Genomic DNA, 27,830 nt, shown 5'->3' on the forward strand with positions numbered 1-27,830 from the left:
TTAAATGAGTTAATATAGGTGAAGAGCTTAGAACAAGGAAAATAGAAAGGGCTTTATAAATATTAGCTGTTATTTTCACGAGGCAATGATCCTGTCTGGACAATAAAAATGCTATGTGCTGTGCATTTTAGGGAGTACAGGAATTTATAAGACATGGACTGTGACCTCAGGGAGCTATAGCAGTGTTTCCGAACAACGGGGGATGGGGGGGCAATTTTTGCCATCAGAGGACATCAAGCAAGGTCTGGAGATACCTGTGATTGCCATGACTCAAGAAGGGAGTGCTCCTGGCATCTCATGGGTGGAAGCCAGGGATGCTACTAAAAAATCCTGCAACGCACACAACAGCCCTCCCCTACCCAGCAAAGAAGTGTTTGCCCCAATATGACAACAGGGCCAAGTGTGAGAAACCTTGGGTTATGCTATAACAGGGGAAAAAGATAGATGTGTGCAAACAAAACGTGCATACAAATGTGGGATGATTGAATATATATATATATTGGTCTCTGCCCCTGGTTCTTGGTGCAAAGCTCCTAAAACCCTTGTGAATTCCTAAGTGATAGGAGCACTCGGAGCATCTTTTGTTCTAATGAGGTACTTCTGGGCTCATGGATGGAAGCCATGTCAGAAAGACCAAGCCATCGTAAGAAGCTTAGAGTTTTCAGCCCTACCATGCCCCCCTCCAGCAGGGAGAGGGGCTGGAAATGGAACTAATAATTGATCATGCCTACATGAGGATCCCTCTACAGAAGTCCCAAGAGTAGGGGGCTTGGGGAGCTTCCAGGTGGGCAAACAATCCATGAACCACGGGGACAGAAGCTCCTGCACTCCGGACCCTCCCTGTGTACTTCTTCACTGGGCTGTCCATCTGTATCTTTCACCATATCCTTTGATACTGGCTAATGTATGCCTTTCCCTGAGTTCTGTGAGCTGTTCTGGCAAAGTGACTGAACCCTAGGAGGGGGGGGTTCACGGGACCTCTGATTTGTAGCCAGAAGTCATGGGGGACCTGGGAGACCCACCACTTGCAGCTGGCTTCTGAAGTGGAGCGGGGACAGTCTTGTGGGATGAACCCTTACCCTGTGCGATCTGCCGCTGTCTGCAAGTAGACAGAGTCAGAATTGAGTCAAATTGTAGGAGCCAGCTGGTGTCAGAGTATTGCTGGGGGTGGGGGCGGGGGGTAAGACCCATGTGATGGGGGTATGACCCACAGCTGGAGTCAGAAGTCTGTGTGTGGGGGCACCTGGGTGGCTCAGTGGGTTGAGCCTCTGCCTTAGACTCAGGTCATGATCTCGGGGTCCTGGGATCAAGCCCCGCATCGGGCTCTCTGCTTGGCGGGGAGCCTGCTTCCTCTTCTCTCTCTCTCTACCTGCCTTTCTGCCTACTTGTGATCTCTGTCAAATAAATAAAAATTAAAAAAAAAAAAAAAAGATCTGTGTGTAGCAGTCATGTGAGAATAAAGAAGACACATAGAAGAGAAGAGCTGGGTTTTTCCCCCAACAACAAAGCAGATCATCCAGATTGAGGATGTACTCAAATAAAGAAAAGAAGAACAGAAAAATGAGACGAGTCTGGGCCCAGAATATGGGATTCCCCGTAACACCTGGCCAGGAAGAGAAGCCTCGGTGAGCTCTGGGGTTGGTGGGCATACTTCGGTGATCTTCAATTTTTCACTTATTCTTTTGGCCTTTTAACAGCTTAATCAGAGTTAGAAGGGCTCATTGAATTTTGCATTACACTTCCTGTGTCAAAACCCATTCAGAGCCAGTTCAAATACATTTCATTTTTTAGATTTTATTTATTTGACAGACAGAGATCACAAGTAGGCAGAGAAACAGGCAGAGAGAGAGAAGGAAGCAGACTCCCTGCCAAGCGGAGAACCCGATGCAGGGCTCTATCCCAGGACCCCAGGATCATGACCTGGGCTGAAGGCAGAGGCTTAACCCACTGAGCCACCAGGCGCCCCTTCAAATACATTTATTTCATACTATTTTTTAATGCAATCCGATAAAGAGTTGAACCAATTTAAAAATCTTTGAAGTCCATTTTTAGGCGGTGACAAAAAAATGTTACATAGTAATGTTTTGGTTCTCAACTGAGACGGAAAAATATGGCAGTGTTTTCATGGTGGGTATAATCTGGGATTATAGGTGATTTTTGCTTCTTACCTCTCATGCATTTCAGAACATTCCCATTGAGAACCATGTATTACTATGGTAATCAAAAAGAACAAAGCAAGGGAATAAAGGAGGACTGAAGAAACGGAAGGACAAAGTGGCCGAGGGTGTCTGGTGTGCCCACAAACAGGGGAGGGGGCGGGGAGAAGGCTGATTAAATAATGTGCTCCACTTGCCACACTTCCCTCAGGGGTCCTCCTGACTCAAGGTTCATGAAGCTTTAATCTCCACATTCCTGCCTTTCTCCTTCTTCCTTCCTTGTCCCCAGTACAGAGTCCGTTTCTGCCTGGGGGAGGGGGAGGGGCACACCTGGGGGGCTCAGTCGGTTAACCACCTGACTCTTGATTTCAGCTCAGGTCATGATCTCAGGGTCCTGGGATTGAGCCCCGAGTTGGGCTCTTTGCTCAGTGCAGAGTCTGCTTGAGATAGTCTCTCTCCCTCTGCCCTCCCCCCAGTGGCGCTCTTTCTAAAAAATAAATAAATACATCTTTAAAAAAAGTATCACCTATTTTCAGAAACTGTTTATAGCAGCTTGATTGGGTCAGATGCTGCAGGGGCCTTGCCCGTTGGCTAACACTTATTTCTTCCAACTTTCTCCCTACCCCTGGGGCGTCTGGGTGGCTCAGTCAGTTAAGCCAGAACTCTTGATTTCAGCTCTGGTCATGTGAGAAGAACGTGATAACCCCTACACTATAGAAACGGGCCCCAGCTCTGGTCATGATCTCAGGGTTGTGAGATGGAGCCACGCTGGGTTCCATACTGGTCTCTGTGCTGGGCATGGAGCCTGCTTAGGATTCTCTCTCTCTCCCTCTGCCCTAACCCCCTTCCCCACCCTGCTCACGTGCATGCAGGCTCTCTCTTAATCAAAACTAAACAAAAACACTTTCTCCCTATCCCTTTTCCTTGATTTTTAAAAATGAATTTTATTTTAAAGATTTTATTTATTTGCTTGAGAGAGAGAGAGCATGAGAGGGGAGAGAGGGTTAGAGGGAAAAGCAAACTCCTCACTGAGCAGGGAGCCCAATACGGGACACAATCCCAGGACTCCAGGACTCCTGAGCTGAAAGCAGTTGCTCAACCGAGCCACCCAGGTGCTCCTAAAAACAAATTTTAAAGATTTTTTTTCACATTAAAAAACGTAACATCTGTTCACTGAAGAAAAATTGGAATACACCGAGAAGAATCTGAAAAGAATATAAAAGTCATCTCTAGTACTACCATCCAGGGACGTCTGTTATTAACATTGGGTCTATACATTCGCAGTCTTTCCTATTCAGGCAATATACAGATAGAACATAGCCTTCTATTCTTCGAACAAAACAGGACATCTAAACTCAATGTGCAAAACTTTTTTATTGACGTATATCATACCTATAGTCAAATGCCTAAAATGGATGAATCTTTAGGGTACTGCTTGATGAATTTTTAATATAAATACCGGTGATATTATAACTTGCTGTCTATACTTGGCAATCTATTGGGAATATTTTCTACATGATTAGATGATCTTCTGGTTTGTTAATGACTACCATTGTAACAGTCGCCACACCAACGGATCATGACTTGCGGAACCCATCTATTAATGGTGATGATTTAGCTTGTTTATTTGTTATTCTTGCATTTGTTTCCTGTTGCTGCTCTAACAAATTACTGTAAGCAGGGCCTTAAAGCAACACATATTATCCTCTTATAGTTCTAGAAGAAGCATATGTTTCTTCTAGATGCTATAGGAGAGAAGCTGCTCCTTGCCTCTTGCAGCTTCTTGGGGCTGCCCACATTCTTTGGCTCCTGGTCCATCACTTTGGCCTCTACTGTCTTCGCTTCACCTTCCCTGACTCATCCTCCTGCCTCCCTCTTATAAAGACCGTTGTGATGACATTGGGTTCACCCTGATAATCCAGGAAGATCACCCCCCACAAAAATTTTTTAATTTAATCACCTCTGCAGGGTCCCTTTTAGCACATAAAGTAACACATTCTCAGGTTCCAGGGATTAGTATGTGGACATCCTTGGGGGAATGTTATTCAGACCATTATACAGCTATAACCAGTCCATTAACCCATTTCTTTTCCTACCTCTGGTCTTCCTTCTCTTCTCCCTCTTATTTTATTGCCTGCTAGTGTGGAAACCCTCTTCCATTCCCCAAATCTTTTGCTTTTGTCTTTATACAACATCCTTCAAGACATAATTTACTCTTAGGATCTCAATGATCTGTTGACCTCTACTTCTTTGTTGTTGTTGTTGTTGTTGATTTCCAACTTCTTACTCTGGAAGCACCAACCTTTCCCCAAAGTCCCAATCAAAAGTGTCTAGTCTCCCAAATGGTGTTAGGAAGATTGGATAGCCACATGCAGAAGAATGAAACAGGACCATTTCCTTACACCACCACAAAAATAGACTTAAAATGGATGAAAGACCTCAATGTGAGACAGGAATCCATCAAAATCCTTGAGGAGAACATAGGCAGCAACCTCTTCGACCTCAGCCACAGTAACTTCTTCCTAGAAACCTCGCCAAAGGCAAGGGAAGCAAGGGCAAAAATGAACTATTGGGACTTCATCAGGATCAAAAGCTTTTTTTTTTTTTTAAGATTTTATTTATTTATTTGAGAGAGAGACAGTGAGAGAGAGCATGAGCGAGGAGGAGGTCAGAGAGCAAAGCAGACTCCCCATGGAGCTGGGAGCCTGATGTGGGACTCGATCCCGGGACTCCGGGATCACGACCTGAGCCGAAGGCAGTCGTCCAACCAACTGAGCCACCCAGGCATCCCAAGATCAAAAGCTTTTGCACAGCAAAGGAACCAGTCAACAAAACCAAAAGACAACCAACAGAATGGGAAAAGATATTTGAAAATGGCATATCAGATAAAGGGCTAGTATCCAGAATCTATAAAGAACTTATCAAACTCAACACCAAAAGAAGAATCCAATCAAGAAATGGGCAGAAGACATGAACAGACATTTCTGCAAAGAAGACATCCAAATGGCCAAAAGACACATGGAAAAAGTGTTCAACATCACTTGGCATAAGGAAATATAATCAAAACCACAGTGAGATACCACCTCACACTAGTCAGAATGGCTAAAATTAACAAGTCAGGAAATGACAGGTGTTGGCGAGGATGCAGAGAAAGGGGAACCCCCCTACTCTCTTGGTGGGGATGCAAGCTGGTGCAGCCACTCTGGGAAACAGTACAGAGGTTCCTCAAAAAGTTGAAAATAGAGCTACCTTACAACCCAGCAATCACACTACTGGGTATTTACCCTAAAGATACAAACGTAGTGATCCAAAGGGGCATGTGGACCCCAATGTTTATAGCAGCAATGTCCACAATTAGCCAAACTATGGAAAGAGTCTAGATGTCCACCAACAGATGAATGGATAAAGAAGATGTGTATATTATATTTATACACATATATATAATATATACATACACACACACATACACAAAGGAATGCATACAGCCATTAAAAGAAATGAAATCTTGCCATTTGCAACGATGTGGATGGAACTAGAGGGTATTATGCTGAGCGAAGTAAGTCAATCAGAGAAAGACAATTATCATATGATCTCCCTGATGAGGAATTTGACTAACAAGACAGAAGATCACAGAGGAAGGGAAGGAAAAATGAAACAAAACAAAACCAGACAGAGAAAGACAAACCATAAGAGACTCTTAATCTCAGGAAACAAACAGGGTTGCTGAAGGGGGGATGAGGGGTGGGAGGGATGGGGTGACTGGGTGGTGGACATTGGGGAGGGTATGTGCTATGGTGAGCGCTGTGAATTGTGTAAGACTAAGGAATCACAGACCTGTACCCCTGAAACAAATAACACATTACATGTTAATAAGAGTGTCTAGTCCCTTGGATGTCTTGTGACCTTAAAAATTATTGTTTTTAAAACTGGATTGGTGGGGCACCCGGGTGGCTCAGTGGGTTAAAGCCTCTGCCTTCGGCTCAGGTCCTGATCCCAGGGTCCTGGGATCAAGCCCCACGTTGGGCTGTCTGCTGGACAGGGAGCCTGCTTCCCTTTCTCTTTGCCTACTTGTGATCTCTGTCTGTCAAATAAATAAATAAAATATTTAAAAAATAAATAAATAAAACTGGATTGGTGACCCCTCCCCCCAACCTCTCTGCACCAACTCAGCTTCCATACCTGACCTAGTTTTTAAAATGACCCACCCTCACTCAAGCTGGAGGCTGAGGCCTCACCTTCCAGCCTTCCTCTCCTCTGTATCTACTCAGCCACTAACTCCCATCAATTACTTTGCGATTCAGCATTCTTCCAATAGGGCCACCTAATATCTTGACTGTTGCTAGACTGTGTCATCAGAAGCCTTCCTCCCATCCAAACATACTACTTGTAGGGGTGAATTATCTTCTCCAGGAAGCCCTCTGTGACTGCCCCTTCCTAGGATACCATCTTCTGCTCCACAGGAAGTAATCCATAATTAAGTATCTACTATGTGCTCAGCTTTTTCAGGCATTGAAAAATTTAATCCATATATATATATATATATATACACATACACACTTTTTTTTTTAAGAGAGAGCACATGCACATGTGTATGCGTTTGAGGGAGGGTAGTGATGGGTGGGGAGTGGAAGAGGGAGAGGGAAAGAGAGAATCCCAAGCAAGCTCCATGCCCAGCATGGAGCCCAACACACGGCCCAATCTCATGACCCTGAGAGCATGACCTGAGCCAAAATCAAGAGTCAGATACTTAACCCACTGAGCCACTCAGGTACCCCCCAAATTTAATTTTTAAAGTATGATTTTAGGGGCATCTGGGTGGCTCAGTGGGTTAAGTCTCTGCCTTCAGCTCAGGTCATGATCCCAGAGTCCTGGATCAGGCTCTCTGCTCAGTGGGGAGTCTGCTTCTCCCTTTCCTTCTGTGATCTCTCTCACAAATAAATAAAAATCCTTATTTTTGATACTATGTTTTTTAAAAGATTTTATTTATTTATTTGACAGAGAGAGATCACAAGTAGGCAGAGGCAGGCAGAGAGAGAGGGGAAAGCACGCTCCCTGCTGAGCAGAGAGCCTGATGCAGGGCTCGATCCCAGGACCTTGAGATCATGACCTGAGCTGAAGTCAGAGGATTAACCCACTGAGCCACCCAGATGCCCAAAAAAATCTTTATTTTTTTAAAAGATTTTATTTATTTGAGAGTGAGCAAGAGCACAAGTCATGGGGGAGGGGCAGAGGGAGAAGCAGACTCCCCGCTGAGCAGAAAGCCAGATGTGGGGCTCCATCCCAGGACCCTGAGGTCATGACCTGAGCTAAAGGCAGACGCTTAACTGACTGAGCCACCCAGGTGCTCCATCAAATACATAAAAGTGTTTTTTAAAAATGTTGTGGGTTGTTCAAAGGCTAGCCTGAGGGGCACTGTGAGCTGTGCCAAGACAAGAGTTTGAAGAATACCAATACAAGTAATGACAGCGGGCACCTAGTAAACCCCCATTAAATGCCAGGCCCTCACTGTTCTAAAAGATGTTCATGTATTAACTTCCTAGGACTTCTCAGTAACCGTTTGAAGCATAGTCAGAACACAATTTCCAGGGCCCCTTGTTCAAAAACTATTAAGAACTTCATGTGGTGACAACAGAGCATTAAACCAAGGAAGGGGCCAGCCCTCCTAAGCGCAGGGGTAACTGTACAGGTCTGGTACCCATAAGCCAACCGGGGTTAATACTTTTTTTTTTAAGATTTTATTTATTTATTTGAGAGACAGTGAGAGAGAGCATGAGCTAGGAGAAAGTCAGAGAGCGAAACAGACTCCCCATGGAGCTGGGAGCCTGATGTGGGACTCAATCCCGGGACTCCGGGATCATGACCTGAGCCCAAGGCAGTCGTCCAACCAACTGAGCCACCCAGGCGTCCCCGGGGTTAAGACTCTTATCCCCACCTTGCAGATGAGGAGACTGAGACACAGAGGCCTCAAATAAATCTTCCCAAGATAACATAATTAGTAAACAAAGTCAACCTTGGCTGGAGAAGTCTTCCTGGCAATTTTTAATCTTTTTTTTTTTTTTAAGATTTTCATTTATTTATTTGACAGAGATAGAGATCACAAGTAGGCAGAGAGTCAGGCAGATTGAGAGAGAGAGAGAAGCAGGCTCCCGCTGAGCAAAGAGCCCGATGCGGGGCTCGATCCCAGGATACTGAGATCATGACCTGAGCCGAAGGCAGCGGCTTAATCCACTGAGCCACCCAGGCGCCCGCAATTTTCAATCTTCTCCACTCCTCCAAGGTTCAGCTCAAAGCCTCCCTTGCCTACTAAGTGTTCTCATAGCTAAGCCAGGAACCACCTGTCTCTTCCTCCTCTGAGAATTTAGCTCCATGACAGCATTTAGTTCAAACCCTTCTGACGGCCATTATCATAGTCCCCGTGTTATACCTGAGATGCCTGGAAAGAGGGGAGCCCCAAAATGAAGGTAGTCAAGGGAACAAATTAACAAGAGAACCATCTTGAAGACAGGGAGGGACAAAGAGGGGATTCCAGGTTGGAGGACAGATGATGAACTACTTCTGGGAGATACAGTCACATGGCCGGCTTGACTGGACCAAAGGTACCCCTGGGCACCAGTGTGGACAACACTGGAAGAGAGAGCGAGGTAAATCATGAAGCACCTTTAACACAACTAGACAGTCGCTCCTCATAGGCCCTAAGGACACGTTACGTGCTTAGTTACTGCTTCATCCATTTTACAAATATCCGAGCACCTACTATGGTGTGAGGCACAATTTTAAGGAACAAATTAGATGGACAAGGTCTTGCTCCTGTAGACCACCATTCTAGTGGGGGTGGGGACAGACCGCACCGACAGATTACTGCCGGTACTGAGGAGTTCTGATCATCAGCAAATAGGGCACAACCAGCACCTGTGGAACCTGCCTTAGGTGGGCTGATCAGAGAACGCCTCTCTGAAGAAGTGACATCTGAACTAAGAGAGGAATGGGAAGGAACAAATGGCGGAAGAGTGACCCGGCGGAAGGGACAGCCAATACCAAGGTCCTGAGACTCAAACTGAGGTGTGTTCAGGGAACAAGAAGGTTAGAGCCTAGTGAGCACAGGTAAGGACCGCAGGGGGGCTGGAAGGATTGTTTTATGAGGACAGTATTTCTGCCCCGAGGACTGAGGAGGAAAGAGCAGGAAGTCTCAGCTGCTTTTCTGCAAATCATCTCTTCCTTTTCTCCCCCCAAGATTTTGTTTTTATTTTAGTGAGAAAGTGTGCGCATGTGCACAAGCGGGAGGGAGGGGTGGGGCAAAGGGAGAGGGAGAATCCTCAAGCCAACTCCCTGCTGAGCGCAGAGCCCAACATGGGGCCCGATCTCAGCACCCCGAGATCACGACCTGAGCTGAAATCAATTTGGACAGTTAACAGCCATGCAGGAGCCCCTCAAATGATCCCTTTTCTGAATTAACTTGGAAGGAGTGTGGTGTGGAGAGTCAGTTTGTCCCATTACTAAGCAGGGGGGCACTCAGATCTCCAGACATGATAATTCACCTCCCTTCTTCCTCAGCCCCAAGGAGGCCAAGGTCTGACCCATCTTGGGTCCGTTAGCTTTGCTCAGGAGGAAAGGGCATCAGGTCACAGGCTGACTGCTTCTCCCTTGGCAGCGGATCTTCTCACTCATGTGCCCTGTGGGATGGGGGACTGGGTAGGGAGACGCCAGCAGGTGCCGTCCCTTCATAAACACACTTGCTTCAAAGACGCCCGTGAGCGTCTCCCAGCGCAGGACGCCTGCAGTGAGCGCCCCATGGACAGGCTCCCATTTGTGCTCAGATCACCCAGTGCTGGGGACAGAGATTCTCCCATTTCACAGATCCAAAAGATTAAGTAACTTGTTCCAGATCATACAGCAGGAATGGGGCAGAGTAAGAACGAAACCCAGTTTTTCTCTTTAATTTCAGAATTTGTCCACTGGACCTGAGTATTCTTGACATTCAAAAAGTTAGAGAGAATAACATCTTGAAACCCATGGACACCATCCACAGCTCAAGAAACACAACTTGAAGCCTGTGTGCCTGTGCATTCTACCAAACCATGTGGCCTCCAATTCCTCCTACCTGGGAAACACTGCAAGGGCATCACATCACCCTCCATTGCATAGTGCAGCCCAGAAATCTAGTAGGTATGAGTGCCACCTCCTTCTTGTTTCCATCAATTACCAGGTTCAATTAATTTTGATACCTATTCCTATTTCCACTATTACTTCTACCTCTCTCCTCTCTTCATGTATCCTCTGTTACGTAGAATATTGCAAAGGCCTCCTAACTGGTTTCCCTGCATCTCCTTTGCCCTGTTTCCAGTCTAATATCCACATTATCATCACCAGTCTTAAGACCTTTGATTCGCTGCCTTTGCTCTTAGAATATAGACAAAATCACATGCATGGTACACAAAGTCTCATACGCTCTTTCTCCTACTCAACTTCCCAACTTTACCTCAATCCCTTCTTCTCTGGGCTTTGGGGCTACTTGCCCTCTTGCTGTTCCTTATAATCCCCATGTTCCCTCCCACCACAGGACCTTTACACATGCTGTTCCTCCCTTCTCCACCTGAATAACTCTTCCCTTTCTCAGGTAAATTTTCCCTGAGCCCCCAACTGGGTCAGGGTTTGGCATCACTTTTACATTTACTTGTGAGACTAATCAATTAAAATCTTTCTTCCCTAATAGGCCAAAGACTAAGAACCACTCACTTAGTACAAAATACATGCTTAATAGATAACAGCCAATGTATATAGGGCATATATAACATGTCAGGCAGTGTTCCTAGCACTTCCCATGTATTAACTCATTTTAAGATTTCCCAAAAGCCTTAGATGAAGTAGGTACAATTTCTAGCCCCATTTTCCATGTAAGCAAAGGAAGTCATACAAGCTAAGAAGTGGCACAGCTAGGATATAAAAGCAGGCAGTCTGTTTCGGAGTCTGTGTGTCATCACTGAATGCAGGCTAGTGTTGAGTGCTTCTGAAAGGGACTAGATAGCACCATCATTAACCTTAGCTCAACTGAAAGAAAAAAAAAATCATTTCACTTGGGTTTTGGCAAGGATCTTATGTTTGACTGGAACGTTGCTGCACAACATATTCTCTTCCCAGCATTTTATTCCAGGTCTTTAAAAAATCCATTTGCCTTCCCTGGTACTATCATGTGGAGCAAACTGCTGAGGGACGGGAGGAAGCTGGGTTGGAGTGAGGCAGAATTGTGGATCATTTGTAGTATGGGGAGTCCACATAAGGGCAACTCAAAAGATTTCCATGGATGTCGTCTTACTGAATCTTCACTGATTCCAGATAACTTACACACATAGGGCAGCTCTCCCTGAGCTCATAGGTGAGGCAAAAGGCTGGGGTCAGGCGGGCTGCTAATAAGCCATAGGAAACCAAGCAGTCACAGGATGGGTGAGAATGGTCCCCACACTTTAAGATGCAGAACTGCAAAGACTTCCCTAGCAAAGAAAAGATTGAGGGTAGCTAGCCAACCTTTCCTAATTCTTGGGTGGAACCCTCTGAGCAAGGACAGAGTCTTTCTAGGTCTTCCCAGTAGGGCTAGAGTAATTACTCTGCAAGCTCAAGAGATACGGTAAAGAGCTCTCTCAACTAGTTACATCCCATTAACTCTAACTCAATACGGTGAAAACGTAGTAATTCAGGAAATTCTTCGCCAGAAACCCATGTATCAATCTCAGAGGTCAATGTATGCACACTTTCTTTATCTGCATTTTGATACAGAAAGGCTTTCATTAATTTCTTGCAGGATTTGAACTAAAAAAGATTAAGAGCTAACAATCCTTTATGCCTGCAAACACACTCTCTCGGGTTCACGAGTGTGCCTTTAGAGAGGCACCTTCGCAGGCTGAAAACATTACTATTCCTTCAAACAGCTGGCAGCTAAGGATGGGGGCATCCGGGATGCCCACCCCACCTTAGTTAGGCCTCAAAACTGCATTAGCATTCACCTCCTCGAGGGGGAGGGAAGCTGCGTGTAAGACCAAGGGCAGTCAGGGGAGCTTAAGGCCAGTCCCGAGCAGGCCACTAACCGACTGTGTAATCTTGGACAAGTCGCATACCCTCTTTGGGCTTCAGTTTCCACACCTGCAAACTGGAAGTTGAACCGCATGGTCTTCAAGGTCCTTCCCAGCTGAGAGCCTGATACCAAGTAGGCCTGGCCATGAGAGCAGCTTCCTGTGGGCGCGGTGCAAGGCTTTAACGGTCCCCCCTCCCCCGCTAGGGCCCGCGAAACCCTCCTCAACACGCCCCTTGGAGTGACGGCGCTTTCCCAACCGCAGCCCGAACACGGCTCCGCCCCTTCCCGGGGGCGTCCCATCGTGCCCCGCGCTAGGCTCCTGAAGCGGCGGGGCGCCTCCCGCCTTTCCGCGGCCCCGACCCCGAACTCCTCTCCCCAGTTCTCCCCGGCGCCCTATCCTATCAACGTCTGGTGTCCCAGCCAATCACGCGGGCCCGGAGTCTCGCCTTTGGTCCACCCTCCTCCCAGCGCTCAGCCGGTCTGCGCTCAAGGCCTTTACCAGGCCAACCCAATCAGCGGCCGGCTCCCGCCTGCCCCACCCCAATCTCCCTCCCCCCGACCAATCCGCGCGCCTCTTTCTGCTGCCCGCCCAGCCAACCCGGGCCTTGAAACCAGCGGGCGAATGGGCGCAGGGCGGCCCTTCAATGCTGACCGCCTGGCCAATTGAGGATTCCGCGTGGCCACGGCGGCAGCCAATCGACATGGAGCGCGGTGCCGCCGCGGAGAGGTCCGGCCCGAATATCCCTCCGCCTTCCTCCCTCCCTCTCTCTCCCTCCCTGCGAGCCGCCGTTCACTTACCGCCTCCTTTCCTTCTTTCTCCCTCCGCCACCCGAGCACCAGCCGCGCTCTGAGCTACCCCCGGGGTCCCTCCCCCGCCGCCAGAGAAGCAGCTGCCGCCGCCGCCAGCAACAAATTAGGAGGGAGGAAGGAAGGAAAAGAGGAAGGAAAGGGAGCCGGGGCGACTACCAAGAGGGAGCCGGTGAATGGGCTTGTGGTGACCCCCGCCCCCCACCCCACCCTCCCTTCCCACCCGACCCCCAACCCCCATCCCCAGTTAGAGCCGCCGCCCGAGAGGCCGGACCGTCGTCTTAGGAGGAGTCCCCGCCACCACCTCCGCCATGGAGCTGATCACCATCCTCGAGAAGACCGTGTCTCCCGGTAGGACGCGGGGGCCGGGGGTCGGGCTGAGGTGACCGGGTGGGGGGAGGGGAAGCCCTGGCCCCTCTGACCCTGTCCCCTTCCCACTTTCCTTCCCCCTAGATCGGCTGGAACTGGAAGCGGCGCAGAAGTTCTTGGAGCGTGCGGCCGTGGAAAACCTGGTGCGTGCCACCCCGCCGTGTCCCATCCCGCCGTCCACCCATCCCCTGCGTGCGGGCCTTCCCGCCCTCCTGGAGGCCCAGGCCTCGGGAACCCACCCCGCCCCATCCCGTCCCCCTCCCCCCCACCCCGGTCCAACCTAACCCCGCCGTCGGGAAGCCGGTGGGTGTGTCCCGCCCCGGGCCCCGGCAGCTAGCCAATGGCGCGGCGCGCCGGGGTGACTGCCGCCCAATCGCCGTGCGGCCTGAGGGCGGCGGTGCAGCGGGAGGGAGAAAGAGGGAGGGAAGGGAAGTTAGGTTGCGCGGCGCTGCGTGTTCAGCAAGGGTGGGGGTGGGGGAGCCGGGCCTAGGGGCCATGTGGAAGCTCGGAGCCCAGCTGCCCGCCCTGTTCTGACCCGGGCCGGCTTTTCCTTCCTGTCCCGTGGCCCCTGTGATCCTCTGCACCTACTTCCCAGAGTCTACCCTTTGCTATGCCCCTTGGTACTGAGCTCATGGCCAGGCCTGGCACCCGAATACCTCCTATCCCACTCTGGCAATATTCCTCCCGTTCCTTCCTGGGTATTCCTCTTCGGGTTATTTATTTTTTGGTGGGGGTTGGTTGGGGATTTTTTGTTTTTTGTTTTTACTTCGATGGGTAGAGACTGAAGTTGTACCCATATAACAGGCTGAGGCTCATCCTTGATCGGGCCTGTTCCCAGATGCATTCACAAAGGAAAGTTCCTCGTTTTCATATTTAAGGGGTACAGAAAAAATGAAGAGAAGTCCACTAGACTGGACCTCTGTATAAAATGTGGGCTGGATTGGTTGAAACAGCCCGTGTGCCAGTAACGTTTCCCTTTGATGTCCCTCTTATGCGGGGGGGATGGGGAGCAGATGGAAAGGTGGAGGATACTTGACATCTTTTAAAGGTAATAGGTAATAAGCCTAAATAACATTGTAACCCAACATGTCCCTTTGTAATCTAGACGAAATATAAACCAAAAAATGACACTGCTTATTTTATACAAGCTGTCTTAAATGACTTTCTTTTTTATTGCGTTCTTAGGTGCTAGCTTTTACTACTTTTTATTCTTAACTTTCCATAGAAAGGATTTTGTCCTGCTAACATAGACCAATAATACTTCCATTTGGGGTTTATTTCTGTTTCTGCTTCTGCTCATTTACAAGAAGCTTTTTATCCTGTTCCTAACATTTAACTTCTTTGTGGCATTGCTAACATTCCTTATTGGTACATAATTAATAAAACTTTTAAGATTTATCTTATGTGATTGCAGGACTTGTTAGTGGTAAGAAACTGTCTGCTTTTGGTTTTTCCTGTTCACTTCGGTTTGGACAGAGCTTTCTGCAGGGAAGAGGAATGTGTCTTAAAATTTTTAAACAGAGGGAGTAGTTTTGGGGACCTGGGCATTATGAAAGGTTGAGAAAGGTTTTCAGAAATGCACTATGCTCAGTGGACAGCTCAAGTTCAAAATGTGTAGGAGCCTTTAGTGTGTTAGCTGTTGACTGTTAAATGTAAAATCTTTTTTCTTGGCAAATTTGTCTTGGCATTTTTATCTCTTCACTTTTCCCCTGTTTCTAAATATTATCAAAATTATAAGTAAGTCTTTTTTCATTGTTCCTCTCTCATTGAACACTTAAAACTAAAAGAGAAGACTAGCTTCCTAAATCCATGTTTCAGGTTTGTAAGTATTTACCTCTGTTATCCAAGATTACCTGCCTGCATGAGATCAAAAGTCGCCCTGATGAATATTAATCTTTTTAGACTGAGATATCTTAAATTTAGGGAAACAATTTTACATTCTATCCTGTCTTCACATATTCATTCATTTAACAAGTATTTGTTGAGTGTCAGGCATTGTTAAATAGAAGACTCCTCTGACTACTAGATTGTCAAGCTTTATTTTAGGGTGATCTAATGTGAAGATTTGAACACTAAGAATGATATTGATAGGAAAATCTGTACCTCAATAAATGCTGAGGCTGTGTGAGGTGATGGGTGACTGACTTGTGTACCATGTAACACATTTATAGGAGTCTTGAAGTAGGCATTTTAGCATTTTATGAGATGTTATGATATATCCTGAAGAATTTTGGTTTCCCCCAGTATGTTGGTGCTCTGTAAACTGTCCTCAGTTGGTAAAATTCCCAGGAGATACTTTCATTCACAAATGCATCTTCTCTTAATAGCCCACTTTCCTTGTGGAACTGTCCAGAGTGCTGGCAAATCCGGGAAATAGTCAGGTTGCCAGAGTTGCAGCTGGTCTACAAATCAAGAACTCTTTGACATCTAAAGATCCAGATATCAAGGCACAATATCAGCAGAGGTGGCTTGCAATTGATGCTAATGCTCGACGGGAAGTCAAGAATTATGTAAGTAACTTTATCTCCTTTTGATCATGTCAGCCTCTGGGAATAAGAAACCTCACCGTCCACCCACCCACCCACCCCATCCTTTCCTCCTGGACCCCCCTACAAGAAACATCTTGGTCAGTTTTTTGGTCATTACATGGGGTAGAGGTGATGGTGTAATAGGTTTCTGAGACTTAAGCTTCACTTGATGATAAAGGTAGTATTTGATTTAAATTTTCTTTCTCAGTTTAGCTTGTGTGTACGGTGCTGTCATTTCCCATTAATGAGTGTGTTGGATTTCTTTTCAGAAACTAAAGTAAACAGCAGTTTGGGCACCTTTAACTGGTTGCCAGAATTTGTAGAATCTGGTGAATCGACATGGTATACACATTGGTGGTTCCCAAACTTGAACTCTGAGACTCACTAAGGGAATTTGCTAACAATAATATATTTCCAGGCTCCTTTCAGAGATTCTGTTTTGTTGGAGTGAGGCTCAGGAATTATTTTTTAGATGTTCCTGTATTCCTATGTGATTTTTTTTTTTGTAGTCATAGAGTCCTTGCTCTTGCTAAACTTGTGCTATAGATCATATTCACTGTTTGGTGGTTTAGGCATGGCACTATGTGGAGTTCAAAGGGGAACTAAATAATCTCTTGCGCCTTTTAAGCCCAAAGAGTTTGTGAAATAAGAATTTGAAGTTAATGATGCTTTTATCTAATTAGTAAATTATGTAAAACTTCGTTTAGAAGCATCTGGCTTTTAATCAGGATCTTTAAGGAGTGGATTGATGAGTTTTGAGGAAAATTGAATGTCCCTTGCTCTGCATCATGGAGGTCTTGTGTCTTTGTTGTTGAGCTAAAATCCGTAATTCTAGCTGCAGCAAAAGTTAACTCAGAATATACGGACAGATGTCTTTCCCACCCCCTAGTTAACGAGGTTTTTTAGTGGTTTGTCTTATGTGGATAAGGCACAGAAAATGGTAATTCATGCAATTAGCCCTTGGTATTTGAGGAGAAATCGGTGGGGGAGGGGGTCCTAAGTGTGTACTTGCACATGTCGTCATATTTGCTATTTCCTGATTTGAGGTATCAGCGTTAGGTAAATTTGTGAGCCTTAAGGCAGCAATATCTCTTTTAAGTTATATACCCTTGTCTTTCTAGTCTTGCACGAAGGTACTCATGACTGTGGGAACTAGGTTATGAAAGCCAACTTATTTTGAATCTTTTTTGGAGTATGTGGAGCTATTTCTGTCCACATTGGGTCTGCTTATGTAATAACATTTTAATCTTCCCTTCAGTAATCTGATATAATTGAAGTTTATTCCGTCAATCACTGGAAATCTTGGTGCTTATAGTGCCCATTCAGTTTCTCATCTTGCAGAATCGTGCAGTAGTAAATGTAATGAGACATGATTGGAACTGTAATTGGCTCTTTCGGGCATTTAACACTTGTTAAAATTTGGTTAAGACTTTGTATATTATATGTGTTGTTGAACCCTTCTGCATGAAAGAAAATTATTTAATCATGGCCCTTTTTCCCTTTCATAGCACCTGTGGTAAAGAATACTTTCTCAGTGTTGATAGTTTTTTTTTTTTTTTTTTAAAGATTTTATTTATTTATTTGACAGAGAGAAATCACAAGTAGATAGAGAGGCAGGCAGAGAGAGAGAGAGAGGGAAGCAGGCTCCCTGCTGAGAGCCTGATGCGGGACTCGATCCCAGGACTCTGAGATCATGACCTGAGCCGAAAGCAGCGGCTTAACCCACTGAGCCACCCAGGCGCCCGATAGTTATTTTTTTGCAGTGTGGGTCTTGGACACATTTGGGGGTCCCTCCTTTATCCCTCTTCTTTCTGATAATTGGCTGTTATTATTAGGGTTACCCCCTAGGTTTTAAAAAAAAAAAAAACAACCTTTCTGCCATTAGGAGTTGGACTTTTATGGTCTCTAAATCACCTCAAGCAATATTAACTAGGGGTCTTCGAAAAGCCATTTAAAGGAAGAAAGATAAAGGTATGGTGGGAGTCGCTGCTCTCATCTTGTACCAGGCTATGGTGTGGTGTAGTATAAAGGCACCCTGAACTGGAACCCTTCATCACTTGGGTTGGTACCTGTTCAGCCCCTGCTGTTTTCGACCGGTCATCTCATCCCTGCCTCTCCGCTTCATGTCTTTGACATACAGGTTTTCTTAAAGTCCATTCTCGCCCTGGTAGCCCTAGAGAGCAAAACCTTGATTTAGAATCAGTCAGAACAGTTGTTACTGGGAGAGCTGTTGGCAGTGGGGCAGGCAGGGATGATGGTATAATGTATGGGGGAAAGATGGGGAGTTCATTATTATTAGCTACAAAGCAGGATACTAAGTGACCTGACCCAGTCAGCAGAGCTGGCCTGAATATCTGGCAGCTACGCTTTGTCCTGTGTTCATGTCAGGAACAGTTAACTGTTTGCCTTTTGAGTGGACGGGTGATTCTTAGTGAGTTCATTGACTGAATTAGCTGATGGTGGTAATGATTAACCTTGGGTCAGTTGTGGCTTCATCCTTTATCTGTACCTGTGCCTTTATGCTTTACATAAATCTTTGTATGATAATCATTTCAAACAAGACCCATTTAATGATAAGCGGATCCCATTTTATTTTTTTTTTCTAAAGATTTATTTTATTTATTTGGCAGAGAGAGATCACAAGTAGGCAGAGAGGCAGGCAGAGAGAGAGAGGAGGAAGCAGGCTCCCTGCTGAGCAGAGAGCCCTATGCGGGACTCGATCCCAGGACCCTGAGATCATGACCCGAGCCGAAGGCAGCGGCTTAACCCACTGAGCCACCCAGGCGCCCCGCGGATCCCATTTTAATTGGCATATCTAACTAGTTCTTCCTATCTGTTGATGGTGGAGAGAAGAGTTCTCGGATTCCTGGGCAAACAACAAATCCTTCCAGACTGGAAGTTAAGTAAGGATTCATTCTTAGGTGTTGGTGACATCAAGTAACTTTGTATCTGCATCTAGTGATGTCCCCTGACCAAGACCTTTCTATGAAAGTCACCCCAGGTGTTAAATTGTCATTGACGAGAGGAAAGGAAGCTTGTTCTACATCTCATGAGCTGGAAGATCTCTTCCTTAGATCAGACTAAACCACGATCTGTGAATTAGAACCATTTGAATGCCCAGAATTGGGTTCTTTCTGAAGTTTTCACATTTTCTGTCCACAAAACAAGACTATTAGCATCCTAACATTGTATCTCCTGCAAGGAGTCTAGAAGGTGAATTTTGTCGTCTCCTTTGCCTTCTAACATTGTCTCCCTACTGACTATCACTTTCTTACCTTGCATTGAACATTGACATGAGGTGTCTGGCTTTGGAGAAGTCCTTTTAGAAGTAGGGAACGATTGGTTTCATTTCTAGGCTCTGGAGCAATGTTGATTGTGTTGGTGTTAGTGAGGCTGGTTGTTTGTTTTGACGGCTGACTATACTGTATATGCCTTTTTCTACTTTCGTGTGTTACAGAAAATTCAGACTGATGTAAGAAGCGTGGTAGGCAAAATGTGTTCAAATAGTTTTAGAAATTGATATCTTTCGTTTTGTGTATGTGTGTGCAGGTTTTGCAGACTTTGGGCACAGAAACTTACCGGCCTAGTTCTGCCTCACAATGTGTGGCTGGTATTGCTTGTGCAGAGATCCCAGTGAACCAGTGGCCAGAACTCATTCCTCAGCTGGTGGCCAATGTCACAAACCCAAACAGCACAGAGCACATGAAAGAGTCAACATTGGAAGCTATTGGTTACATTTGCCAAGATATAGTAAGTACAGCCTTCTGTATCCAACTTCACATAGATCTGATTCCCTCTAGTTGTGACATGCGTGGTATTAGAATTGTTCTTACATGATGGAGAAAGCCAAGCTGCTACAGAATGTTTTGCAAGTAGTACTGCTTTATTTAATCTAGACTTCTGTGTTTGGATAGCTGATTTATCCTCACATTGCTAATCATGCCCTAAAGTAAAGAGAATTGAGGATCCCAAGCTCAGAGTAGAAATCTGTATGCTTGGAGAGGTGGGGCTTCTAGACTTTTAAAAGAGGATATACTGGTTGTGGAGCATCCCTGACTCGGATCCCTTAGTGTACCTCAGCATGCTGTGTTACTCTGCATGTACTATTTCACAGAAACACTTTGCCAGCGCTTGCTGTGGTTGGCTTAGCCACCGAAGGCACAGCAGTTTGTGAAATGTAGCGCTCCTGAGACTGTGGCTGCTGCCAAGGCCACCACCTGGGTGTCTGTTTCCATATACAAACTTGATGAAACGGGAAGTCCGCACTTGACCTGGACTTAGACTGCCTAGGTGTTGTGCCCGGGCAGTTGATACAGATGGCCTGGGAAGAACACCAGACTGCCATGTCCCTTTGTACAGAAGGGGGAAGGAAAAAAACGGCATTACTTCATACCCAGAAACATTATGCTAAGAAATCAGATGAAGTTGATGGATTTAACTTGTTTTAGTTCAATTTTGGACTACTAGGCCCCGGGATATTTTGCAGGTGGTTTGTCCCTAAATGGAAATGTGTGGGAAAAGATCAGAGAAAGTCAGGATACTCACTCGAGTGGATTTCACAGTTAAAAGGACTGCTGATTAGTCATGAGCTTATTATTTTACTCACTGCACTTCTCTGCTTGTTTCAGGACCCAGAGCAACTACAGGATAAATCCAATGAGATTCTGACTGCTATAATCCAGGGGATGAGGAAAGAAGAGCCCAGTAATAATGTGAAGCTGGCGGCGACAAATGCACTCCTGAACTCATTGGAGTTCACCAAAGCAAACTTTGACAAAGAGGTGAGTCTTTTATGACAAAAAGGTGTATGTTCAGAAGGGAAGAAGTAAGAGTTAAATGAAAGAACCATCTTGTTTAGGTGCACTCATTTCCATTCTAGTGAAGATTTGTGTTATGTGAGAAATGGCCACGGAGTATGTTTTTGCTTTTGGGAAAAGTGTGATCTGAATTGTTTCTAAGCTTAGGTTTCTCCTTTTACAGATCAAAGTGTGTGTATGCTCTGGGATTTTAAAAAAAAAAATTTTTTTTTTTTTTTTTTTTTTTTTAAAGGCACCCAGGTTGCTCAGGCAGTTGAGCCTCTGACTCTTGATTTCGGCTCAGGTCATGAACTCAGGGTCCTGATATTGAACCCCATGCCTGGCTCTGCACTCAGCACAGAGTCTACTTGAGATTCTCTTTCTCTTAGATAAAAAATAAAATTTAAAAAACACGGGAGTTTATAACGTTCACTCTTTTAAAAAAAACAAAACCAAAAAAGAAAACCCAAAAACCTGGCAGCTGTCTGGCTTAGTTGGTGGCGCATCTAACTCTTGATCTCGGGGTCTTGAAGTTGAGCCCCTTGTTGGGTATAGAGTTTAATTAAAAAAAAAAAAAAAATTTTTCAGAGAGAGCAAGCGAGTGTGCACCAGCAGGGGGAGTGGAGGCAGAGGGAGAAGCATGCTCCTCCCTGTGCAGGGAACTGACATGGGACTTAATCCCAGGACGCTGGGATCATGACCTGAGCTGAAGGCAGATGCTTAACCAACTGAGCCACCCAGGCACCCCTAAAAAAATTACGTGAGTTGGTCTATTTCATAACTCCTTGGAAGGTACTTTTGAGAAAATTAATATATAAACAAAGTTTATTTTGCCTGAAAGTATTTCTCCCATCGCTCAAGTTGTGTAAAAAATATACAGTAACATAAAGTTTATCATTTTAAGCATTTTTAAGTGTACAGTTCAATAGTGTTAAGTATATTCCTATTGTTTTACAGCCAGTTGGCAGAACTTTCTCATTTTGCAAAACTGAAACTCTGCATTGAACAACTCCCCATTCTCCCCTTGCCAGGCCCTAGCAACCACTTTTTTACTTTCTGTTTTGATGAATTTGATTGCACCAGATACTTTATTTAAGTGGAATCAGTCATACAGTGTTTGAATTTGTCTTTTATGACTGCCTTATTTCACTTAGCATAATGTCTTGGGTTCATACACATTATAGCCTGTGTCAGAATTTCCTTTTTCAGGCTGAATACTGTTCTGTTAGATGTATATACCATAGATAACATTTTGTTTATCCATTCATCTGTCAGTGGACATTTGGGTTGCTTCTGTTCATCTGACTATTGTGAATAATGCAGCTATGAACACAGGTATACAAATAGGTCTTTGAGGCCCTGCTTTCAGTTCTTTTAGATCTATGCTGAGAATCAGCAATTATATGGTCTGCAAGTATATTTGTTTGTTGACACTTGAGCTGTGCCTTTTGCCATTTCTTGATCCTATTGTGGACAAAGTAGGGAGGTCTAAGAAGCCAAAGCAAATTGCAGTTCTAATTGCAATTTTTCTAGATAGACTCCCTCCTTTAAGATTTCAGAAGACTTGGAATAGTAGCAAATTATTTCATTGCTCTCTTCTCTTGTATCTTACTATATTTGATGGGGGTTTGCCATCTCCCAGAAAACAAATTTATGTTGAAGTAAAGCAGATGTTTTGAATTCTCTTAAATTTTAAATACAAAAAAATGGGTTTTCCTAATGTATGGTTTTGGGGGGTTTTTTAACCATTTTTATTTAAACCCTGTGACCTACATTTTCCTATTTACTTACTCCTTGGAGTCTTGTTTGTGAAGGTCATTTTGGGGATTAAAAGATTAGGGACCTCTTTCGAGGGCGGGTCATGCAGTAGATACGGGAGGCAGACTCTTGATAGCCTTCCTGATGCCATTGCTGTGTCAGGAAAAAGCTGCTTGATTGGTTCAGGGATATGGGGTCCCTGAGGGGGGTACAGGGTTTTCTCCAAAGAGCTAGTCTAGCAGTCTCCATATATGCAGTTGGTACTCTATTTACTCTCTTGATCTTTGTTCTTCTCGCAGTCCGAGAGGCACTTCATCATGCAGGTGGTCTGCGAAGCCACACAGTGTCCAGATACAAGGGTGAGTGGAAGCTCCGGTGAAAAACCTAGCTTTGTCTTTCCTGGGAAACGCCATCTCTAGATAGTGGTTTGTAATGTTGAGAATCAGGTGCTTCAGAAATAAGGTTTGGCTGATGCTATTCTTAATAAAAGAGGGAAAAACAGTTCTTGGAAAGTTAACATAATGGAAGTTGCCATCCTCTTAAAACGTTTAAGGAAGAAATGGTTTTTGATCACCATTGCTACTTAATTGCTGTAAGTTACACAAGTGATTGATTTTCATTGTAGCCATTCAAACAGCTTTGCTGTTGCTGTAACCTAAACCTTGACCCTTGAAACAGGTGGGAGTATCATCCAGTCTGAGTGGCATTCCTGAGCTTAGTCCTCTGTAGGTTCCTCAGGCACCTTTAAAGTAGTGGGGAAAAAGAGGAAAAAGAAATAATAACAATGATGGAAAAAAGGGAAGAGAAGAGATTGATTTGGGGGGAAATGTTGACATTACCCAGATGACATTACTCAGTTGACCCTTTATATTACTAACCCATTTATGTGACTTACCTTTTTCAAACTACGTTGTTAAACTAAATAGCAAACTAATCTTTTTTTGTGAAAGGTACGAGTGGCTGCCTTACAGAATCTGGTAAAGATAATGTCCTTGTATTATCAGTACATGGAGACGTATATGGGTCCCGCTCTTTTTGCTGTAAGTATTTCTGTTTTATGTATGTGAGCATGTAACTGGTTGTAAAACTCCTCGTTCTTGCTGTTTTGTCATTTCTGTAATTTTTTTCCTTAATATTATGAAATTAAGAAAATTCCTTGAGTCGGAGTGTTATGTTTAAGCCATCAGTAATGTGCCAGAAAGACTTGTACTGTCTTTGTGCTGGGAAAGAGTGTATTTTAAAAGTCTTTTTCCTGTTTCTACCCTTCATTTCAGACCCAGCTTTCATAAATCTACATTTTTGACACTTGAATGTTTGCGGTTGGAAGTGGGAGGGGTCTAACTCGAACCAGCACTTACTTGGGGTCTGGGATGTTGTCTTTTTTCTTCCCTCCCTCTTAAGATCACAATTGAAGCAATGAAAAGTGACATTGATGAGGTGGCCCTACAAGGGATAGAATTCTGGTCCAATGTGTGTGATGAAGAAATGGACTTGGCCATTGAGGCTTCCGAGGTGAGCCTGGGAGAGAGTCGGAGCGGGGAGAGTTGTTTCTCTGACATAGTTCCTTTGTGGACATTAGTCTCCTCTGGGAAAGCCTCATTCTGACTGGGCTTAGAGGGCATCTCCATTTGTAGAGATTTTGCTTTCTCTGCTAGCCAGAGCCCCTTAGGAGGGAGACAGACCTGTAATGAGGCATTTCATGCTTTACCGATCAGCCAGACGTGATGTTATAAATGTTGATATTAGTACAATGAACACAAGGGGGCAGCAGGCAGTCACAGTTTAACAAGGTGACGTGCAGTGCTGAATTACTTCCTTTTGGAAGTCCTAACAAACACATGGGATGCATAATTGATAGCTTACTAACTTTGGTGAAGAAATTCCATAGAGACAAGGGGGCTAGTTCTGCACTTTGCAATCTTTGAACTCAAGCTTTGTTTCCAGCCTTGTCTTGCACACTTCAAGAAACACAGATTTATTTTTGACATCATTACGTAAACTTAGTACATCTCTTGATCCGAAGGTTAGTTAGATGACAGCTTGTTAATATAAATTGGGCTTGTGAAAAAGAAAGGTAGTTCTTAAGGTTGCCTTGGCCCTTTAAGGTGGATTATATGTATGGCCTCAAAGAATCCCATTGAAGTAGACCAAAGAAACGAGGACCTCCAAAAGATCACAGAGGATGTTACCTTTGCTCTGTGTATTTCTGTACAAACCCCTGGGCAGCTCGCATTGTAGGCCTCTATAGGAGCCTGTTTGCTGCCGTCCAGAATTTGCTTTTATGTTTCTCCTCAGGCAGCAGAACAAGGACGACCCCCTGAGCACACCAGCAAGTTTTATGCCAAGGGAGCACTACAGTACCTGGTTCCAATCCTCACACAGACACTCACGAAACAGGTGAGTTAACCTTGCAGATCGAACTGGTTAAGCTGTGAGACTTTGTCGAGGGTTGGTTTGCTCTGGAACAGTTTCTGTGAAAAGACTTGGCAACTCTTTAGCTGGTTGATGCTCTGTTATAGGTGACTGGGAATAGCTGAACTCAATCTCTAAAATCCTTTAGGCTCTGAGTTGTTTGTGAAGGAGAGCTGGGTCTGAACATTTCGGCCTCGATCGGACACAGGCTACACAGATTCCCGAGTGCTATACCTTGTCCAAAGTAATGCAAGACACACGCAGTACTAAAGTTGCAGTAAAGAAAGGTTGACAAGAGAGATGGACTAGTTTCAGGCCACTTGAATACCTTCTAACATTTGAGTTATTTTCAGGAGTTCACAGTATGTACATACATTTAAAGTGCTCATGAAGGGCGCCTGGGTGGCTCAGTGGGTTGGACATCTGCCTTTCGTTCAGGTCATGATCCCAAGGTCCTGGGATCAAGCCCTACATCTGGCTCCCTGCTTGGTGGGGAACCTGCTTCTCCCTCTCCCTCTGCCTGCCACTCGCTTTGCTTGTGCTCTCTCTCTCTCTCTTTGTCAAATAAAATACAAAATCTTAAATGAAGTAAAATGCTGATGAGGTTGGAGAAGAATTATTCTGGGGGCGCCTGGGTGGCTCAGTCTGTTAAGGGTCCCTACTCTTGATTTTGGCTCAGATCATGATCTCAGGGTGGTGAGATCATTAAAGCCCCACGTTGGGCTCCTTGTTTGGTGTAGAGCCAGCTTGAGATTCTCCCTTTCCCTCTCCTTCTGTACCCCCCTGCCTGCACTCTGTTTCTCTCTCTCTCTCTCTCTCTCAAAAAAAAAAAAAAAAAAAAATTGATCATTCATGATTATTAACATCAGTAACATTCAGGACAAAATAAAAGCAACAAGACTTCACGAAGATGTGGGCCTAATGAGTAAATAAAGAAATTCTTTCATAAGAAGTATATCTTGGTTGTCATTGTCCCCTTTTGACTTTAGGCATCACGGCTTTTTTTGGTATGGTGTTTGGAAAGATTCTTTCTGTCCCTCCTCTCTGCTGCATGTGGAGCGTTCCCAGAGAGCCAGTGTTGTTCCGAGGGAACACTGCTATGACTTGGAGCATTGGAGAGATTCCCTGTACCCAGGAATGTCATTTGTGTTTAGGAAAGTACATGACTCTTTTAGTATAACAGTCATAAAAGATAACTAGAGATGTATTTGGTCTGAAATGGACGGGGTGTTCTCTCAAATTTTTGTCTCTTTATCCAATCTAACAGTTACTTCTGTGTCTTTTGGCCTTAGTATTTTTCCTAGCTTTTGTATATTTTGTGTATTTTTGTTATATTTTGTTATGGGAACAAGTCATTCTTTGAGTATGTAATATTCTGAAGCTGCAGAAGGCAGCCTACCTTAAATTACTGTGTGGTAGGAATAGTCACAGTAAGGAAGAAAAACCTTGAATTCTACTTTCAGGGGAGATCTGTCTGCATGGAATCTTTTTTTTGTTTAACTTCTCATTGAACTACATATAATTAGTGGCATACCAGAAGCCACCTCATGCCTTCTTCCTAGTCATTCATTGTCTCCCTCTGAGTGCTAGAGGTTAATTTTGATTGAGTTTGGACTTCATATAACTAGAATCCTACAGCATATCCTCTTGTTCTGTCTTTTGCTCTCTATCTGTTCGAGTTCCATCCCCGTGGTTGTGTGTAGTGGAAGCTGGCCCATCCCACTATATAGTACCCGGTAGGACTAAGCTCCGTCTGCATCTCATTTAACAGAGGTTACGTGTGATGATTCTTTGTGGAAGAAATGAAAATATAAAGGTTTTATATTTTATTTACATCCCCCTAACTTAAATTCCAGTGACATTTGGGAGTAGTCTGAAGACCTTTTGAGTTAGTAATTCTAGGTTTTTTTAGTTAAAGTGTTCCTTGAACAAAACGATGACCATTGCTATACCCTCGTCAGGATGAGAATGATGACGACGATGACTGGAACCCCTGCAAAGCGGCAGGCGTGTGCCTCATGCTCCTGGCCACGTGCTGTGAAGATGACATCGTCCCACACGTCCTCCCCTTCATCAAAGAACACATCAAGAACCCTGACTGGCGGTACCGGGACGCGGCAGTGATGGCGTTTGGCTGCATCTTGGAGGGACCGGAGCCTAATCAACTCAAACCACTTGTCATCCAGGTGAGCTGAGGGAGTTTGGGAGGAGTGGTAAGGGGGATATTCATTGTTTGAATGTTTTCCTTGAAAGTGTGCCCATATTTTCAAAACAAAACTGTGCATAGTCATCCAAACAGGTTATTCTGGATTGCTGTTTGCTGTCAGTGAAGGAAGGAGAAACTGTATTTCTTGACCTTTTTTTTTTTAACAAAAGTCATGATTTGAAAAAAAATGCAGAAAAGGCCCAAAAGAAAAAGTCATCTTTGGGCGCCTGGGTGGCTCAGTGGGTTAAGCCGCTGCCTTCGGCTCAGGTCATGATCTCAGGGTCCTGAGATCGAGGCCCGCATCAGGCTCTCTGCTCAGCGGGGAGCCTGCTTCCTCCTCTCTCTCTGCCTGCCTCTCTGCCTGCTTGTGATCTCTCTGTCAAATAAATAAATAAAATCCTTTAAAAAAAAAAAAAAAAAAAAGAAAAAAAAAAGAAAAAGTCATCTTTAATCCCACTGCCCAGGGATAAACTTTGTTAATTCTTAGTGTTTACCTGTGTGACATTCTTCTGTATGCATGTATGTTTGTGCAACAGGATGGAGTTCTTACTGGGCAGTAGCCTTAGAACTTGTCTTTTCACTTACTGCTGTATCATAAACCTTCCCTGTGATGCACTTAGCGATGTGGTGATTCCGTCCTTAGGACAAAATGGTATCTATTGTAATGAAAAGTTTTGTGGAAATACTTTGTTTTACTGTTATAAGTGATAGAAGAGTCCATTGTAATTGAGTTTC

General features: G+C 44.7%; 1 protein-coding gene across 1 annotated transcript in view; it reads left to right on the plus strand.

The window, feature by feature from the left end:
• Positions 1-13,036: 13,036 nt before the first annotated feature.
• The window catches only part of KPNB1 (karyopherin subunit beta 1), a 28,202-nt gene continuing 13,408 nt past the window's right edge, over positions 13,037-27,830 (plus strand). Inside the window, exons 1-10 of the mRNA XM_059149535.1 lie at positions 13,037-13,377; positions 13,480-13,538; positions 15,723-15,905; positions 19,473-19,673; positions 20,552-20,704; positions 22,777-22,836; positions 23,428-23,517; positions 23,879-23,989; positions 24,773-24,874; positions 26,851-27,075. Coding sequence (XP_059005518.1) covers positions 13,338-13,377; positions 13,480-13,538; positions 15,723-15,905; positions 19,473-19,673; positions 20,552-20,704; positions 22,777-22,836; positions 23,428-23,517; positions 23,879-23,989; positions 24,773-24,874; positions 26,851-27,075 — 1,224 coding nt within the window. The 5' untranslated portion in view covers positions 13,037-13,337. The remainder of the gene's footprint in view (positions 13,378-13,479; positions 13,539-15,722; positions 15,906-19,472; positions 19,674-20,551; positions 20,705-22,776; positions 22,837-23,427; positions 23,518-23,878; positions 23,990-24,772; positions 24,875-26,850; positions 27,076-27,830) is intronic.

This window comes from Mustela lutreola, chromosome 15 (genome assembly GCF_030435805.1).
Source record: "Mustela lutreola isolate mMusLut2 chromosome 15, mMusLut2.pri, whole genome shotgun sequence".
Lineage (NCBI taxonomy): Eukaryota > Metazoa > Chordata > Mammalia > Carnivora > Mustelidae > Mustela > Mustela lutreola.